This window comes from Musa acuminata, chromosome BXJ1-10 (genome assembly GCF_036884655.1).
Source record: "Musa acuminata AAA Group cultivar baxijiao chromosome BXJ1-10, Cavendish_Baxijiao_AAA, whole genome shotgun sequence".
NCBI lineage: Eukaryota > Viridiplantae > Streptophyta > Magnoliopsida > Zingiberales > Musaceae > Musa > Musa acuminata.
The window spans coordinates 21,998,951-22,017,005 of NC_088336.1; the positions used below are offsets into that span (position 1 = coordinate 21,998,951).

General features: G+C 39.7%; 2 protein-coding genes and 1 long non-coding RNA gene across 3 annotated transcripts; 1 reads left to right on the forward strand and 2 right to left on the reverse strand.

Moving 5' to 3' along the window:
* Nucleotides 1-1,225: 1,225 nt before the first annotated feature.
* LOC104000762 (GDP-L-galactose phosphorylase 1) lies at nucleotides 1,226-4,321 on the reverse strand. The gene is made up of 6 exons (XM_009422893.3): nucleotides 3,835-4,321; nucleotides 3,625-3,737; nucleotides 3,241-3,543; nucleotides 2,945-3,130; nucleotides 2,563-2,823; nucleotides 1,226-1,798 (listed from the first exon to the last, which is right to left on the reverse strand). The coding sequence occupies exons 1-6, from the start codon at nucleotides 3,938-3,940 to the stop codon at nucleotides 1,463-1,465; spliced, it is 1,305 nt and encodes a 434-aa protein (XP_009421168.2). The 5' UTR covers nucleotides 3,941-4,321; the 3' UTR covers nucleotides 1,226-1,462.
* A 5,684-nt stretch (nucleotides 4,322-10,005) lies between these two features.
* On the forward strand, nucleotides 10,006-12,015 carry LOC135595494 (uncharacterized). The gene is made up of 3 exons (XR_010480387.1): nucleotides 10,006-10,396; nucleotides 10,792-11,079; nucleotides 11,808-12,015. It is a non-coding gene; the product is annotated as an uncharacterized LOC135595494 (long non-coding RNA).
* Nucleotides 12,016-13,320: 1,305 nt separating this feature from the next.
* Nucleotides 13,321-17,353, reverse strand: LOC104000760 (phosphoribosylamine--glycine ligase). The gene is made up of 5 exons (XM_009422891.3): nucleotides 17,127-17,353; nucleotides 16,769-17,043; nucleotides 15,252-15,625; nucleotides 14,301-14,831; nucleotides 13,321-13,954 (listed from the first exon to the last, which is right to left on the reverse strand). Exons 2-5 carry the CDS (start codon nucleotides 17,034-17,036, stop codon nucleotides 13,538-13,540), a joined length of 1,590 nt encoding a protein of 529 aa, XP_009421166.2. The 5' UTR covers nucleotides 17,037-17,043; nucleotides 17,127-17,353; the 3' UTR covers nucleotides 13,321-13,537.
* Between the last annotated feature and the right edge of the window lie 702 nt (nucleotides 17,354-18,055).

Sequence of the window (18,055 nt, forward strand, 5' to 3'; positions counted from 1 at the left end):
TTACCTTGGAATGGAGCAAACGTACCGGCCATCGTTTTAGCCGTTCGTTGCTTCTTTTGTTGCCCGTATTGACGGCATGAGTTGCTAAAAGATTTTCGAGAGGAAGAGGGGGAAATGTTTGTGAGGGAGATCGAAGGACGTGATCCGAGTACTTGTCAGTTCGCTTGTACAGAAAAGATACAACTTATACAGCATATTTGATGTGCCATCGGCATTTGTTATATTGTGTGTAGGTTCTCTGTATCCTCTATAACCTACGAAAGCTCCGATAAGGGGACAGATGTGTTGCGATGAAGTGGGCAAAGGATAACCTGTCAAGGCTATGACGAGGGGGCAGAGGTGTTGTGATGAAGTGACATGAATTGCGATGTCGAGAAGACGGAGGGAGGGAGAAAGGAGTGTGTGATAGAAAGAAAAAAAGAAATAGATGGTGATGAATTATCTTCGTTGTTCATTGTTCGTCGTCAGAGAAATTATTTTTTCTCGAAAGAGTATGAAATGATGGAGAAATCATTTTTTCTTGATGGAGTATAATGGAGGACTAACAAAGATGAAGTCAAACAATCGATATTGAGAGCCTACAATTAGGGATTAAGTATGCACGGGCTACGGGGAGGAGTTATTATTGTAGTTTTATCTCATGTAATTTGAATTGATAATTTAATATATTTAATGTTTGAGCTAAACATTTTAATTCGTGTACGAGTACGGGTATGAGATGAGAAGTATTCTATTCGTCCTCATCTCGTATTTATATAGATAATATAAAGTATCTCCTGATTTATTTTTCTCATCCCATCGAATAAATCCTTATATATATATATATATATATATATATATATATAAACTCACGGCTATAATTAGCATTATATATATTCCAAGTTCCACTTCGCTGCACTCAATGCTTTGCGATGTGTGCAAAGCATGATCCAAGAATTCCTTCATCACCGTAACACGTAAGAAAAGGGGAGGGAATGGACAACCTTTGAAGTATCAATCAAGACTTCCAAATAAGTTATCTGCTATCATCAGCCAATTTCCCTTCTTTCTTCGCATTACTAATCATTATTCCTCAATTCCATCAATCTGTGTGTGTTTCCTTGCTGAGATCCATCAGGCAGTATAGTAATATGATGATCGAAATGCACAGGCAAGCTACAAAGTCAAACAGCAAGAGAAACAGGGACAGAATCAATGTGCCATGGCTCTCCACACAAACAGAATCTGAAGTGAACAATGAGAATCTTCAACTATTAATAGGTCCAAATCCATACAATGAAATCTACAATCTGATTAATCCAAAAGGCAGTATATTTAAGCAAACTATAATGAAGGATAAACAAAAAAGGAGGAAATAGTTGAGACAGTGCTGATGTGAAAATAGAACATCTGCTCTTTATTCCCCTCGAACAACTAGGCATCAGCAAATAGCAGCAGTAGGCAATACAGGTGACCGTCTTTCTCACTGAAGGATCAGGCAACCTTCTGGGAAGTGATTGGCAGCGACCGCTGTAGTGGAGGACTGGTGTGGTGTTCCTTTATTCTCTTCAGGCTCAATCTTTTCCTCCTCAGACTCCAGACCAGTGGCCTCGAAGACGTAAGCTTTCACCTCTTCAAACCTAGCCTCAGAAAGGGAGACCTCAGCCAACAGCCTCCAAGCATATTCCTCTGATGCCTCTTCATAATCCTTCTTCCGCTTCAGCACCATGTGCCCACTAATCTCCCACACAGCAGGATTCACTTGAGTATCTAAGATCTCCTGGCTCACTTCACCCAGAGCCTGTTTCTCAGCATAGCACTGCAAAGTATGGAAAGACAGAGAACTGATTAGAAAGGTTCTTTGTTATCATAAAGTAGATACTTGTTTAATGTTAGAGTGCTTATAAACTTCTTCAACTGAGAAAGGGCAGTAAAAGAAGAGTGCTGCTAGACAAGTGCAAGCTCAATTGGGGAACTCCTATGTCAGTGTGAGTAGTAGTATCTAGTTCCTTGAAGCATCCATCTATTGATTAATTGTGAATTTGTTGATTGACAAAGGATTCTATCTCTCATGCTTTGCCACAGCAAATTCAACAACTTCTCTATTAATTGAGAGTCTCCAGAGGCATGAAGGCATTACACAATGTAATGAGAATCATGTTATAGAATAGTAACATGCCAATGAATTGTAGAAGTGAATAGAGGCAGTTAATCAAGTGAATCGTAAGTACTAATCACCCTTCGACACTGAGAAGTGAAATATAATGACTGAAATAGCGTAAATCTCCTAAAAGTTAAGCATCCAAAGCAAACAATTTTTATATACCACCCATATGGCACTATATTTAGATAAATTGATTTGGAAAAATCTCTCCAGAAGCCTTGTATCTAATTTGTGCTGCTTCCTCACCCTATCTGTCACATGATTTACCTGGATCAAACCTACTTCATATGTGAAAAGCATTTCTCTTGTTTGCTTGCCTAGGAAAAATACAAGAGAAGAATCCACAAAACTACCAACAAGATAAATCAACACTAGGATAAACAGAGGTGGGTAGGAATGACAACGGTAATTTAATTTACCTGGGGGAAGAGAAAAATCCTCCTGCCCGAGTCAGAGATAAGAACATTAAATGGGATATTGTTCTCTTGAAGACAGATGCAAGAGTTGGCAACAACATCAGATAAGTCTTTCAAAGTGTTTCCTCCTTCGTAAACAAGGCCCCTCACAGGATAATTGAGCAACTTTGAAACCTTAACTTTGCTCTGGGACAGACCTTTAACAACTGGAATCCTTTGTGTAGGAGCTTTCTCCACTGGGAAGGGCATGGTTAAGAAATAAGCCTGTCATGACAAGCAAAGCTTTTCGTCAATCTCTTCATTGAGGTGCCATTGTCTTGTGTCAATCTAAGAGTAGTTATAAGCGGAGAATAATTAGCAAGACTGAGCAAGGCTGGAGATTTACCTGGAAGTGAAGGTGATTAATGGTGGCAAAGGCACCCAAGCTATTGTACCCGAGCCTGAAGTACGGGCTTCCTGCTTCCGCAGCCATATGAAGGGCGAGCAGGAAACTATCAGGGTCAATTCTCTGGGGTAAGCAGTCTAGCACACGAGGAATCAGCAGAACATGACCATACTCGATGGGGCTCACCTGCAGAAGCAGCAAGTTCAGCAATATATTGCACGAAGAGAAAGGAAAGATGAAAGAGAAATAGCAACAACGAAGACCACATAACAAAAGCAGTATGGAATATCTCTCACGTTGATTGCAACAACACTGGGGGTGTTGGCTTCACCAACAGCAGCACTCTCTAAGAATCGAGCTTTGTCACCTTCCCCGGCCTCGAAACGGAACAGGACCTCCTCCTGGCCGACCTTGGTGAAGTTGAACTTGGCAGGATCAAAGGGCTGGAGGACGCGATCAACACGGAACTCAGTGGGCCTCTTCTTGAGGTGGCGGCCCTCGTTCAGCTGCGCGACGAAGCCATACTCGCCAGGAATCACCTTGGTCTCACATGCTGTCACGTCGTACCGGAACAGTCCACGGCTCATCCGATCCTCCCACTGCAATATTGCCAAAACTTAATCAAGGAAAGGCACTAAAAGCAAAAAAGATCAAAACTTGATTGCGAAAAATAGTAATACCCCTCCCAGCAGAAGGCTGTTGAGGAAAAAATCAGATGGTGGTTCATCCACCCCAGAGGAAGAAATTTCCGGTCTTGCATCGCTCTTGAAGGCATAAAGCGGAAGCTTTGATACTGCAAATATAGATAGAAAATTCAATAGAATCAGATGGGGGAAAAGGCAAATCTTGAAGCAAACAAGAACCAATCAAGACGGGATTTTGTGAGTTACCAGGCAAACAGCATTTGCCGAGGCAATTCCGGCCGCAGCCACGGGACTCGCCGGAATCCTCCTGGTAGTTGGAAAGCACGGTGGGAACCCTCTTGATGGTCAGCATCTTTCTGTCGTCGTACGTGAAAAGGGGAACGCAGGGAAAGGGGTTGGGGAGGCTAAACTAATCTAAGAGATGAGAGACGACAGAGGAACGGCCGCCTCCGGCTAAGAAAAGAAGGTCAGAGGGGCTTCCGCCGGCGCTTGGGAGGGCACCGCGACCACCGTGGGGCGCGGGACTACGCGCCTTGTCCAAGACGAGGCCGGGGCGGCCCTTGAGGTTCTCCACTTGCGCGGGGTCGAGGAGGCGGTGGGTTCCCCACCGGCCGGCTCCAACGCTACACGCCGTGATTGCCCAACCCTCGCACGTCTTCTTCTTCTTCTCTTCCTCGCTGCCTCTCCCTCGATCGCTCTTGCGGCGCTTCCGGTGTTGGAATCGGCTCTGCCGCTCGCTCATCGGGGCGCTCTCTATTTATCGACAGGAAGGTGGGAAAGACTTGTGGTCCGTAAAGTAACCCGCGGTTGGAGCGGGAAACGCTATCCCCCCGTGGTGGGAAACGTCTCCTCTTGCATCCATCCTCATAATTTATTTTTATTTATTTTAATTATGTTTGTATTATTATGACAACTATGCTGACGAACGTCAATGGACCTAAATTCCAATTCGATCCAATATGAATGCTCGAATTATATCCGATTCGAATCATTAATGAATCAAATCTGAGGATACCCCACTGGATTTATAGCTCCCCAAATCTTGACCACTATCATTATTGTTATCATCATCATTATTAACAGTATTATTAATTTTTATATATTTTAGTGGGTTTATAATTCAAGAGATTAATTAACAATATATATATATATATATATATATATATATATATATATATATATATATGAGATTATAACAGACACTATAAGTCACATTTCTCAATCTAACAAAACCCAATAAGAATCTAATAGATACTTGCAAGAGATCTCCATATACCAAAGAATATAGTACATAAGAAAAGAGAATTTTTGTTGCCTACAAAACATGTGGATTAAGCAAATAACTTTCAGAAGATCTCAAGCATGAACAGAAAAGCTCGGCGAACACCATATCGAATGTCCGACTCCAGATCATGCTCAAGTTACCGTCGATTACATGGATGCAAAGCAGAAACTGTGGCAAATCTCTGCCCTCATATCATGCCAAGAACAAAACATGTGGGCATGAGGCATCCGATAAGCCAATATGAAAGAACTCGAGAGGCGTGTGTGATTCTTCTCCACTCACATCGTTTTTTGATTTCTTATTCATTGGTTCTCTGGTGGTGGTGCAGACTTTTTTTCTTGGCTGTGGAGATCTCAAGTGGTCTGTTCTGTCCCTTTCTTTTGCCCATGAACTTGGAATCCTGCTTGCTCTTTGTTCAGAGAAAGCTTTCGGCTGCAATCATGATGATGGCTGGTCATCTCGGCTTTGCTCAATAAATAATTAGCTGACAGAGGAGTCAAAGTTGATGGCTCATCAGATTTCTATGTTTCTGTAAGCGCTTACGTCCTAATTATTTGGTATCATCAGAATCATGTTATTTGCAAGATGAGATTTTGATGAGAGTCATCACATTTTTAGAAGCCATTGACTGATAAGCTGGTAGTATATTATTCACCAGAATATTCTGGGTTTCATTCATGACAGAGAAAAATGACATCTTTGTTGCTACTTGCCATTCTTCTCATCTGCCCTAAATGTTGTGTTGCTTTTTCTTTTGTTTCTTTGGTGGACTAGCATGGATCACATGTCAGGCTGAACAAAGTCTGGAAAGGACGGCGGTGAGGGGTCAAAATCTCAAACGTAATAATCTTAATGCACACATCTTTGTCTGCTTTCATTCAGAAACTTTGACTCGGATCTTACGGGCCACATTAAAAATATTCCAGAAATATTCTGGAATACAATTTAGAATAATTCCTGTAGAGATTTCTGAGCAGCTCGTGGCACAGCCACAGCCAATATCTTCCTGTGAGGTCCTGATCCTATGAACTGTCATGAAGATGATGTCCTTCTGCTTCAAGAGCATGCAACTCTCCATCAGAACAGCTGAGTGGTAATGTGTGACACCATTGAAATCAACCATGAATGCAGATGTGGAATTCGAATTGTCCTTCCTCACCATTCATCTGAGATGATGACACTTCTTCAGCTGCCACTAGTTCATATGAGTCTGGCCATTCATTCTCTACAAAGATTAAAGTTTGAATTTCTCGCATTTGTTGACATTTTCAAGTGAGGATTATAATAAAGTTTCTGCTAATTATATTTTAAAGGCTTTTCGATGAAATAATTAGCATTGATGTCTACAATTTGGTGGCATCTACTATAACTGAAATTGAACTTGCAGCTCTGCAGATACATTCATAGTATATTGGATTTGCCAGAATTATGTACAATTCCAATGTGTAAATTGAACCATTGTAATGTGAAAGAGATTTAAATTATTTTTTTTTTTGTAGGTTCTTTAAGGTTGCATAGGAGATGAAGTAAATGGATGGTTTAATCCTATAAAATAATAGCTCTCTATCTGTGTTCATTAGAGTTCAGATTTCACCTAAATATGGATAGATTCATACTTCCATATGCCAGTATATATCTCAACAAAGAAATGGTAAGTATTTCTACTGCAATCAAGCTTTAAACCTTGATTTCAAAGCATCATAAAAACTGGATGAGAGTTAACTCAGCTCTGGAATCATATTTTTTTGACATCTCTTATAAGAAAAATTGGAAATGTTGGTTAAGTTGAAGTGGCTTATAAACACGCTTAGTGGTTTAGCATACTGCAGAAAACATCAGAAAGGGCCAATGAATTCAGATCTGAAATTTAAGGGCTTTCTTGGGAGGACATGGATTTGTAAACAGTAATGTTGACATTTATCTTATGTGGTGACTTTTTGGACTACAAATGTGGAATTAATGTCAGCAAATTGAGCTCTCTGAGTTTGACTTCAGATGATCCAGCTGTATATGAACACTGGAGACTCAGTCACTGAATACAACCTAGCAGATTCAGATCAGGTTTGCTGTATTCTGCTGCATTAGCAGGGAGCACATCAAGGAGAGGTGGTGGAAGATGTGGGCAAGCATGCCTCATGGAGGAGGAGCAGCCGGTGGAGAGGTCGGCTTCCAACTCCCTTTGGCAACTACTGTTGAAGATCTTCCTACACTAACAGACAAGTAATCCAACATTAAAACCAGGTGACCATAAGCTCCACACACCAAGATCTCCTTCAGCTCATGGTTTTAGCAACCAAAGTTTTGCATTACTGTAGTCCTAATCCTAATACTCCTTGACAGCAAACATGAGCAAATGGTGCTACAAAAAGTTCTCAACCTAGAAAAGCAGATGGTTGCTGAAAGCAAAACACAAGATTAAATTATACATCTCTCTTTATTTTTTGAAACTTCTCATGTAATTCAGTGTGACACATTGAACATCAACATGACTCAAATGCTAAATGTTACTTGTAAAAGAATTACGCTGAAAAAACAGAGATTGCTTCAGTCTTCAAGTTGATATCTTTCAATTTGACAAGATCATCATTGAAGACAACTTGCATGGACAAATTCAAAAACCACTAGGTATAAACTTTTTAAGAATACAAAATTATATGTCATATTTCATCCGACTGTTTAAACTTCAATATGAAATGACAATTAAGATGGTAGGTACCAAAGCGGAAGCAACCACATTAGAAAGAAATTACATCATAATTATTTATATATATCTTTCTGATCAGATCAAGTTGCATGCCTTAGTAAGATGTTGAAAATGTAAATCAAATCAATTATCATTTTAGGTTGTAGAAAGGTAAAGGCCTTCATTTAACAAAGTATGGATGATGTGGGAATGTGGCTATACTTGTGGTCCATGTACACTACTTGTTCATCATAGCTATTCTTGCTTTTGTAGTCCTTTGGATCCTTTGGCCTCAGCCTGCAGCCATTTCCCTCCATTTGTTTGAGATACCAGCAACAGTATATGTTGGAGTATTCATAATGAGTGTGGTAGTGTAACTATCGCATTTGAGCTGTTATGTCATCACTGGGAAGAGAGGGAGACAATTATGCTTTCTAATTAGAACCTTTTTCTTATTTTGTTATGTTGATCAAATTTATAACTTCTGAGATTATGTCAAAGTTTAATCTAAAGCTGCCTCTTGTTGCTAAATTCTAGATGTGTAAAGAGCTTGAAAGACCAATGATGGCAAGATTGTCTTCCCATAAAGTAGGGCTGTGGATTTAGTCCCTCACAAGAGACATGTGGGAAGTCTTCATCCATGCTTGCATGAGCTATTCCAGAGATTTTACCCCATGCAGTCCAAGAAATGCCTCTTTCGAGTTAAGGTTTCATTACCACTATATAGTAATTTGGATTAGGCTTAGGCATGCATCAATCTTATTAAACAATATGCATCAATTCAATACATTATGTCAGGTTTCATCCATACATGTCTCAGCACCTACTTGTGCTGACTGAAGTCCTAATCCTTCAGCTAAAGGTCTAACTTGGCCATGTAGGTGATGCTGCCTCATAGCCTAATTAGTAATAAGTGCTGTAGAATCAAAGCAGAGATAGGTATCAAGTTTTGTATACTTTTTTAATATATATATATAATAACTTTTTCACACACAAAAAAAGAAAGGTCAGACTTCAGTTTGACTGTGAATGAAAAGCAATAAAGTGAGACTTCCCTAAATATGAGACAAACCAAAAAGAACTTGGCATGAAAAGAGAAAAACAAAAGCAAGCTAAGAATTCTTTTCCTTTTTGTTTTGAGCAGATAAGTTAAGATCTCTTTGACAAGCAAATGCATTAGGTTAATATCTTTTCGGTTGTCGATTGCGTTTAGGCATGGTAATTACATACATTATGGAGTATTTTTTTCTGAGTTCTACTTAATAAGGGGAATTACGGAGTTGAGTTTTTTGTGACATTAGTGAAAAAAACAGATTTTTTTTGGATTTATTGTACAATCATTTGGTAATGTCAGGATTTGAGAACCCTTTAAACACCATTAAGTTGTTTCATCATGCTTTTGGTCTGCCCCCCTAGTTGCAGCAGCAGCACTTTATTTAATTGCTATCTCTAGATTGTTTCCTATCCCTAGCTGGAAGTATCATTGACTACTTAGTAGATTGAGTGAGGTGTCCTAAATGTTGTATTATTGGTCAGGTCTCCATTGAGGAAACTCATAGCATAGTAAGTCTGCTTTGATATTATGTTGACTTCTACTACTACTTATCTTACTTCTCTCTATAGTAACTCGTTGCGCACTCGATATATTCTTATCTTGTCACCAATTATTCTACTATTAATTTATTTATGAATCTAATATTGAAACTTCTTCTAATAGCTTAAACTTTTGGGATAAGTGGTAATCCATTAAAATAAAAAATCTCTCATGGTATTATAGCATATCGTCTGTCCGAAATATGTATCTACATACTTTTGTTTCATCTAATATTTTAATTAATATTTGTGTAATATTCTTCCATATAGTTGACTTGTATCATCATGCGCTTAAGTTTAATTTTAAATACAATCAAAATTTTTATCAACTTATTTAATGCCTTGGAACTGTTTTTTTTTTTCTTCTTTTAATTCTTTTTCGAGTGCCTTGAGAGAAAATCAATGCTTGAATTGGGGCCTTGATTCATGCATGAAGTTATCCTTACCATTCCGGCTCCCACCTTGTGTCTCTGTATCCCAACCATGTGGGGGACCTTCTTTTGCATGGCCAGTCCTTTCATGATGACTGTCCTTTTTCATGATGACAAAGAAGAAAAAGTTTTTGATATATCTTCATGAAATAATGAAATTATAAATTGTTAAGTTACTATCAAGTGATTCAAGTCTTTGGTTTCAGCAGAAACAGGCATGATTCTGAGAGATGGTTGTGCACAGTTAGTGGCTTGATCTTTACAATCACCTCAGGATCATGAAACCAAAACCTTTCTTGGTCTTCAGACAAGCCTAAAACAGAATAATGATGATTTATTGAAATAAATGTCAATTAATGCATGAAACTTAGTACCATATTGTGTGTGGTTCACATACTGAATCAGCTGGTTATGTTTAGAACCAAGGTGTCATTATTCTGTCTCTCTGTTAATCCATATACAATTCAGAAAGATCATCCAATTATTTTGTCCCTCTTAATCCATCACTTTGTAGGTCTTTGTAGGCTTTGGTTTCTTCCAGGACATCTTCATTATCAAGTTGAAACACCTAAAAAGCCATGTTTCTTGTTTGCCGCCTTGTCAACTCTTCTTTTAATGAGTGCAGCTTCTGCATCATATTCTTTTTTCTTTGAAGCAAAGTGTGCACACCAATTGGTTAGAGTACTAATTGAATCTTTACAATCCTTTTGCCTTTCTTTGTCTCTGCATGTGCTGGATAAATCTGCTGCTGCTGCTTCCTTGTGTGTCACAGGCAAAAGCCTAGGGAGGATTAACATGTTATCTTCATCATCAAAGGTGAGGAATTCGATCATTTTCCTTGGATGCACCTGCTATGCTGAGACTCATTTCTCTCATTTTAGTTTCTTTCCTTGAACATTGTACTTCTGTCGATGTATGTCTGTAAGATTTCCTGTCTTGGAATAATACTCTTCGTCTTATTCTCTCTGATATCATCTCAGTTGCTTCTCTGTGGCATCTGATCATGTGTTTCCAGCATTCAAATGTGGTTTAGACATTGTCTTCCACCATTCTTGCAGCCTTTCATCTGTTAAAATAAAGATCACACCTTGGTCTGGCAGCTTTTCCTCTTTCACAAGTGGAGGGAAGATGCAGTAGAAGACCATCATCATATCTTTATTTATGTATTTATCCTTTTCAGACTGACAGCAATGCTCTTATGCTTGTGACAGTGACCAATCCAATCCTTTCTTTCTGGTGATTATTAGAACTCGGCAAACTTGAAACTGGGACGGAGCTATGCTTTCAGAAGAATCCTAGGGGTTGCCATTCTTTTGAGCCTTCAGTAATGCAGCTTGTGAGTTCATAGGCAGTGAGATCAAGCAGCCTGGGCACCGTCAACTATTCCTTCTTTGGTAGTTAAGCTACAACAAGGCAAAGACCACATTAGCACCAGATTACAGGACAAAAGTCTTCTCAGGAAGCTTCAGTTTAAGATCAGCTGTGATCTTAAGCTCAAGGTTGGCTATTTCTTCCATTTTCCCTCTTTTCTTTTCTATGCTATTGAAGCTGAGCTTGTTCTTCACCTCCCAAATCATATTGCTTTTCTGTCAACTTTCAAGGAATTGTTAGTTTTAGTATGAGACATTTGTGCTAAATGAACTCAATCATAGTGAGGAGAGAGTTTTCCTTTTATCATGGAGACCAACCTGCAATTCTTTTTGTTGATTTCCAAGCTATTTTCTTGGGAGTATGGATCCAGATTAATATGTAGCTCTTGAGGCTATGGAGATCTTGACATAGTTTTTGTGGATGTGTAGTAGAATACATGCTTAGCTTTTACAACTTAGTACTTGGGAAACATCACTCCCAACTCTCCCTCAAGGAAACTTATATTTGCATGACTAATTAATGCTTATTTCTTGGGTCTGTTGTGCTGCTATGACATTTTGCTTAGCTTCCTTCAAATGAACAAAAATATTTTATTTAGGTTGCTGATTGATTATCTTAATCTCTTCTTACCAGGAAAAGATTTTGGTTGGAAAGAAATTTGTTGCTAGTTAATTTGCTACACAGTTTATTACTACTGCTCTTGATTACTGTGTATAATAATAAGTTGAAAGCAAATCCAAATTGGATGTTAATTTGACAAAATGAATTGATGATCTCAGAACTTTTTTTATTTACTGTGATGTTTCTGATAGTGTGGTAAGTTTTCTTCTGATCGTCATCTTCTACATGTTCTTAGACTTGTGTTCTGCTTCATTCTGAAAGTGCTTGGACAAAGACAGCTGCTTGTGGTGGCAAAAGGATTCAAAGGTGGTGCCGAAGTTACGATGGCTATCATCTTAGTTTCCCCTGCCTTATTGAGCTAATCCTTCAACCAACCGGAGCACATCGAAAAGGAGAGCCTTACTAGTTGCAGAATAGTAGCAGCAGCAGCAGCTGATCACCATGAATGGCTTTGGAGATCGACCAAAGATGTGGAGTGACAACACAACTCCATCAGGAACAAATGACAAGGAGGCTGCTTTCAAGGACTTGAGCTCGTCCATGAATGCTCTCTCCTTTGGCTTCATTGCAACAGCAATCTTGGTATCCATGTTCCTCGTCATGGCGATCTTCGAGCATTTACTCAGATCAAGGGCCTCTCACCCACCATCTCAAACCAATGCTCATGGACACCTGGAGATGCGCCAAGAACAGGATCAGATGCCTCCAAAGATGATCAAGAACTGGCAAAATGTAAGTTTACAAGCATGTCAGTTTGAATCTCTTTAGAAATATCATCCTTCCCACTGCAATCGACCAAAAGGACATGAAAATTGAACTCCACATCCAGAAAAGATTCAGCTTTATGATGATTTCAGTAACACAGACTTCCTTGACATGGATGACTTCTCTTTTAGTTCTGTGTTATACATGAATTCCACAGTTTTTAGTTCTCTCTTTTATCACTTGTGCATAAAATTAATTCTGGTTCTCTTTCTGTAGGTGGCAACTTCAAGCACAGTTGACTTCTCAGTCTTGATGCCAGGGCAACTCTATCCAACATACCTCGCTCAACCGGCTCCTCTACCTTGCCCAAGAGAAGGGATCATTTGGCCTTCTCATGACCACCATGCCTTCGCTTCTCCCTAGCTTTCAATCCCTCCTTGATCCATTCAGATCTTGTACAAGCCCATATGCCCCTTGGTCACTTGTCAAAATGTACTTCTCCCCTATTGATTTATCAACAAAGTTCAGCTGTTCATCGGTGTGTGCCCTCTCAATTTCCCTGTTAAGTAACTGTGTTTTTCTTACTCATGTTCTGCATCTTCAATCTCCGACTCAGTATGCTCATCAAGGGCATCAACTACAACTGGGAGTTCACCAGATTTTATCATGCTTGTTTCATGCAGCATTCTCCTGCAGCTATTAAGTACTAAATCTTGCTATGTACTTTCAGTGTTTTGGAGGGAGACAACATATGCTGGACCAAAACAGGTTGCAGCATGTGGTCCTTTTGCAAAGAAATCTCATATTCATATGGTGAAGCATTTCCAATGGCTACCAAAAGTGATGACATTTGCTTATTCTGAAGCAATTGTGTTTCTGCAAAGTTCTGACCATAAAATGACAGCATAGGGAACACAGGGGACTCAGGATGTGGAAACAATGAAAATTTGACTTCGGTGATATGCTGCAACTTTGCTAGTAATCTGAAACTAAAATTGGGTTAGATGAAATATTGTGACCTTTATGATCACATAATAACAGAGTCTCAGTAACCTTTTAGTTCCACTTGACAATATTTTAATATACCACCCCAAATTTGTTCTCATTACATTGCACCATAATTGCTTCAACATTCAGTTGAAGAGAGTTCATCAATCAAATAGCACAGTTCCAGTTGACTGGCCCGAAGTTTTTTTTGCAAGATCTTTCATAAGATAACTAGATCAGGGATTAGGCAGCACGATATCTACAAAAGCCTACTCATGGGTTATTGGTTAACTGCCGGAGGTGAAGAGCTCTCCAGCCGATGTCATGGCGGCAGAATCCTTCGGGCCAGTCAATTGCTTGAACTGCATCATAAACTCTTTCTCTAGCTTCTTCAATGTCTTTTCCCTTTGCGGTAACTCCGAGCACTCGACCACCGGCAGCAATGAAATCACCATTTGAGTCGAAATCAGTGCTTGCATGAAAGATCTTAACCATAGGGGAAAGCAGCTCTGCTTCTTCTAGGTTTCTTATCATGGTCCCCCTCTTGTAGGGTCCAGGATAACCTTCACTGGCCATGACCACCACCATTGCTGATTCAGTTGACCAATTCAGTGATACACTACCCAATTCTCCTCTGCAGGCTGCAAGCAAAACTTGTGCCAAATCAGACTCCAAACGCATCATCAGAACCTGTTTTATTGTGGAACAAAACAGAAAAAATATGTTAGTTGACTGCTTGCTGAGAGACTAACTCATGGCTTGAAATGACCACACAAGGAACCGAATCTTATTACAAGCATGGAACGATGAACCTAGTAACAATATGCTAATGTGTCAGAATTTAAATGCTTCAGTCAGATAGTAGGTCTAGAGGTGCCAAACTGAATCATATAAGTTTGCAATGTTCTGCCATGAAAAATAGATAGTGGACAATTTGCTGTATAATTTGCTGCCACGAAGATAGTGGATACTAGAATGGAATTGTATCGCATGATTGGCTTTTTGTGTTGGAAAAATGAATTGGATAACTACTTACCTGGCATTCTGGATCTCCAAAGCGCACATTATACTCGATGAGCTTAGGCAATCCCGTTTTTCTCTCAATCATAAGACCAGCATAAAGCACACCAACAAATTTGCAGCCTTCAGCTGCCATTCCTTTTACAGTCGGAAGAATTATCGATTCCATGACAACAGACTGAAGCTCTTCTGTTAGTACCGGTGCAGGAGAATATGCACCCATTCCACCAGTATTTGGACCAGTATCACCATCACCAACTCTTTTATGATCCTGTGCAGATTCAAGAGGTAAGGCATTTTCACCATCTACCAGTGCAAAGAAAGAAGCTTCCTCCCCCTTGAGAAATTCTTCAATTATGACTTGTGAACCAGCAGAACCAAAAGCACCATCAACCAGCATGGAGTCTATGGCTTCATATGCCTCCTCCAAAGTCATGGCTACAATGACTCCCTTCCCAGCAGCCAGTCCATCCGCCTTGACAACAATTGGTGCACCTTGCTCCTTTACATATTGTTTTGCAAGTGAATCATTTGTAAAAGTTCGATACTGCATGGATGAGCACAAATTTTAGAAACAAAAAATTAATATTAAAATACCAAGATCAGAGATTAATTATCCACGAAAGATGAGTGTTACTCATTTGAGAGGAAAGAGAATGACTTGAATATAAAAATGATAATCATAGGGTATATATGGGTTCAACATTCACAGTATAATACCTTAACATAGAAAATTTTAATGAACAAGCGAGATCAAAAGTATCTATCAGGAGTGCTGGGTCCATGATTAACCTTGGTCATCAACTTCATTAGGTTAATGACTGAGGTTAATCATTTATGATACCTGGATAACTTATTCTGAAGCAACCTCCAAAACACAGTGGAATCACTAATGAAGTATTGCAAAATTAATGCGCCAGTATTAGGATATACTGATAAAGCCTATCAGAACAGAAGCTTAACATACTTTTGCTGTAGGGATGCCATATTTGTCACACAACTTCTTCATAAAGTCCTTTGATCCCTCTAGTGCTGCAGCCTCAGCCGAGGGACCGAAGGTTGGAATCCCGGCCTCAACTAGATCATCTACGAGGCCAGCCACTAAAGGAGCTTCGGGGCCCACTACCACCAGTCCAACTCCCCATTTGCAGCAAAAGGCAATCACAGCTTTGCTATCAAAAATATTCAGGTCTGATATGCAGGTGGCACTTCCAGAATGAGAAATCCCAGCATTACCAGGGGCACAAAAGACTCCATCACAGGATGGTGATCGCTGCAAGGCAAAGCAAAGTGCATGTTCCCTTCCACCACCACCAATAACCAAGGCCACCACTCTCTCTCCTGACAGAAAAACTAAGCAAAGTCAGTTAAGAATCATGCTGGTAAACGAAATTTTAAGCTAAAGAAAAAAACTGATATTAAGATAAGAAAAATAAGAAACAACAAAAAAACATATTGGCCTTGAAAGTAAATTTGAAAAATTACAAGCAGCAAGTAAGAAAACAGCAACAACATTATGATACAAAAGGACTTTTGTGCCCCTGGTAATGCTGGGATTTCTCATTCTGGAAGTGCCACCTGCATATCAGACCTGAATATTATTAGAAGAAAGTGCAATTTTTTTGTGAATGTGACCAATTAAAGATCTTCTAACCTTCTATTACAATATATATGCATACTTTTTTGCACAGAGAGAGTTCACATAGTAGGGCTATGTACTTATCTTGAGTAGCAAGATGCACAACAAGTGGCTTGTGCTATATCACATCCTGATGAATTGTAGATTATACATCAAGCTGAAAATCATGTGCTTTGATTTAAACTAGAAGGTTCCGTCACAAATGCTAAATGCAGATCTGTCTTTATAAGTTGAAGAACATTGTAATTTCTAATACCTTGGCACAACAGAGAAGGATACCTACAGCAATGTCCAAACTTATTGGTCCATATTTCTACACCTCAATGGTCCTATCAGGAAACAAGGAAAGGATAGACTTTCATCAACGTCTCGAGTGCCAATCACAATCACAGTTTGAAGTATTTCCGGCAACATAGAAACAACTCCACAAAGGTTATCAAGCAAGTAGGTTATTTAGGTCTTGGGAGAATGTCATCCTCTGTTGCTACAGTACAGCAAACTTTTAGAATCTGGTAATAAGAAAAACATTTTTTTCTTTTTTTCCAAAACAAAAAAAGATAGATTTCTAAATCAAACGCATACAACCATCCCCTCTGCTCTCAAAGGCAATCAAAACATTTTTCTTCCATTCCCTTTGAGAACAAATTGAAATCTAAACCAAATACAGCCGATGCAAACAAATCAACATCATCACACAGATTCCGTAATTTCAGACAGCATCGATCAAACTAAAACAACCCGTTAAAACCATCAGCAAAATTATATGTCTATTCACTCAATCAAAGCCCCGAAGAACTATTAACTACATCGCACAACATTAAAGTTAAGGTTTCGGAATATCTCACCGGAATCCTTTGCGCTGCCATTGTCACTGCCGGAAAGGTCTGAATCATCAGATTTCCCATTAACACCAATCGAAGCCCTCGTGACGAAGTTCCCCCGAGGGAACAACGTGAGAGATTCTGGAGCACCGGAGACCGACAAGGCACTCCAAGTCCGCCGCTGACCCAGGAAACAGACCTTATGACTCAAACCGGCGCAAAAACGATTCTTGGATAGTGTCATCGCCGGTAGCTTCCACGAGCAGCCGACGCTGTTCCCAACACAAGCCATCGATTCCCTAGCGTCAAGCACAACCAACAAATCAACAAAAGGAGGATCGGGAAACAGACCAAAGAAGTAGAGAAGAGAAAAAGATCTCACGTCCGGAGTTTCGGCGGAGGAAAGGGGAAAATCGAAGGCGTTCTGCTTTCGTGCTTTTGTTGTTTGCGTTGCCACTGACAACCGGAGAGCCTAAATACACCCACGAAGGAAGGCGGCGTCTGAGGGTCGATGCCACCGCGCCCGCTGTATACTGCGTTGCGATGATCTCAACGATCAAAAAAGCGTACCTGATCTGACGGCGGAGATCGAGATTGGAAGCGTACAGAAAGCAATGAAACGAGGGGTGGGACCGCGGGATTGTTGCTTACGGTGGGCTCACAGTAGAAGACCACATTGGTCGCTGATATAGAAGGTCCATTATATTAGTTTTGTGGAGGAGGAGAAGGTGCTGCGTTTCCTTTTCTCCGTCGGGTGCGGGTAGCGAGGAGAAGCACATTTCCTTCGTCGCTCCCAGATTAAGAGGGACCCAATGGATTTGATGATCTGGATACAGGTCCGAAACGACACCCTTGCACCATAAGCTAGGAATACGCAACATTGTTGTTTGCATATTGATAGATGAAGGAAATGTTGATGAATGTTTTTGTTTAGTGAGATGGATGGATATTGATTAGTTCTGTTGGCTGACGATTCTAGCAACATCAAGGCTCATCATCGCTCTAATCTTACAGGCAGAAGATTTACCTGATTATAGAAAATACCATATACATATGCCATTTAATTGTCTGGATATTTCTTTTCACAACATCCAATGAAAAAACATAAAGAAATGTAATGAACAATTATCATCCTTTTGATTAAAAGAAAATAAAACATAACTGCTTCTCACGCATAACCAAACACCAATTTCATGCAAAATCATTACTTTTTACGCCGGAAGATGTTTTCAAACTTAAAAAATGCATTTTTATCATTTCCAGAGAGATGCAAATCATGACATACAAAATAAACGAGGTAAGCAATTAAGA

What these genes read in the sequence shown, in the direction of transcription:
- LOC104000762 (XM_009422893.3), bottom strand. Translation starts at nt 3,940, where the DNA reads ATGCTGACCATCAAGAGGGTTCCCACCGTGCTTTCCAACTACCAGGAG. An exon ending in ACAGCCTTCTGCTGGGAGGG is followed by an intron (nt 3,544 to 3,624) that starts GTATTACTATTT and finishes GCAATATTGCAG; the next exon opens with TGGGAGGATCGGATGAGCCG. An exon ending in TTAATCACCTTCACTTCCAG is followed by an intron (nt 2,824 to 2,944) that starts GTAAATCTCCAG and finishes TTGTCATGACAG; the next exon opens with GCTTATTTCTTAACCATGCC.
- LOC104000760 (XM_009422891.3), bottom strand. Translation starts at nt 17,036, where the DNA reads ATGGCTTGTGTTGGGAACAGCGTCGGCTGCTCGTGGAAGCTACCGGCG. An exon ending in TGGCAGCGCAAAGGATTCCG is followed by an intron (nt 15,626 to 16,768) that starts GTGAGATATTCC and finishes TTTTTCTGTCAG; the next exon opens with GAGAGAGAGTGGTGGCCTTG. An exon ending in ATGGCATCCCTACAGCAAAA is followed by an intron (nt 14,832 to 15,251) that starts GTATGTTAAGCT and finishes TCATCCATGCAG; the next exon opens with TATCGAACTTTTACAAATGA.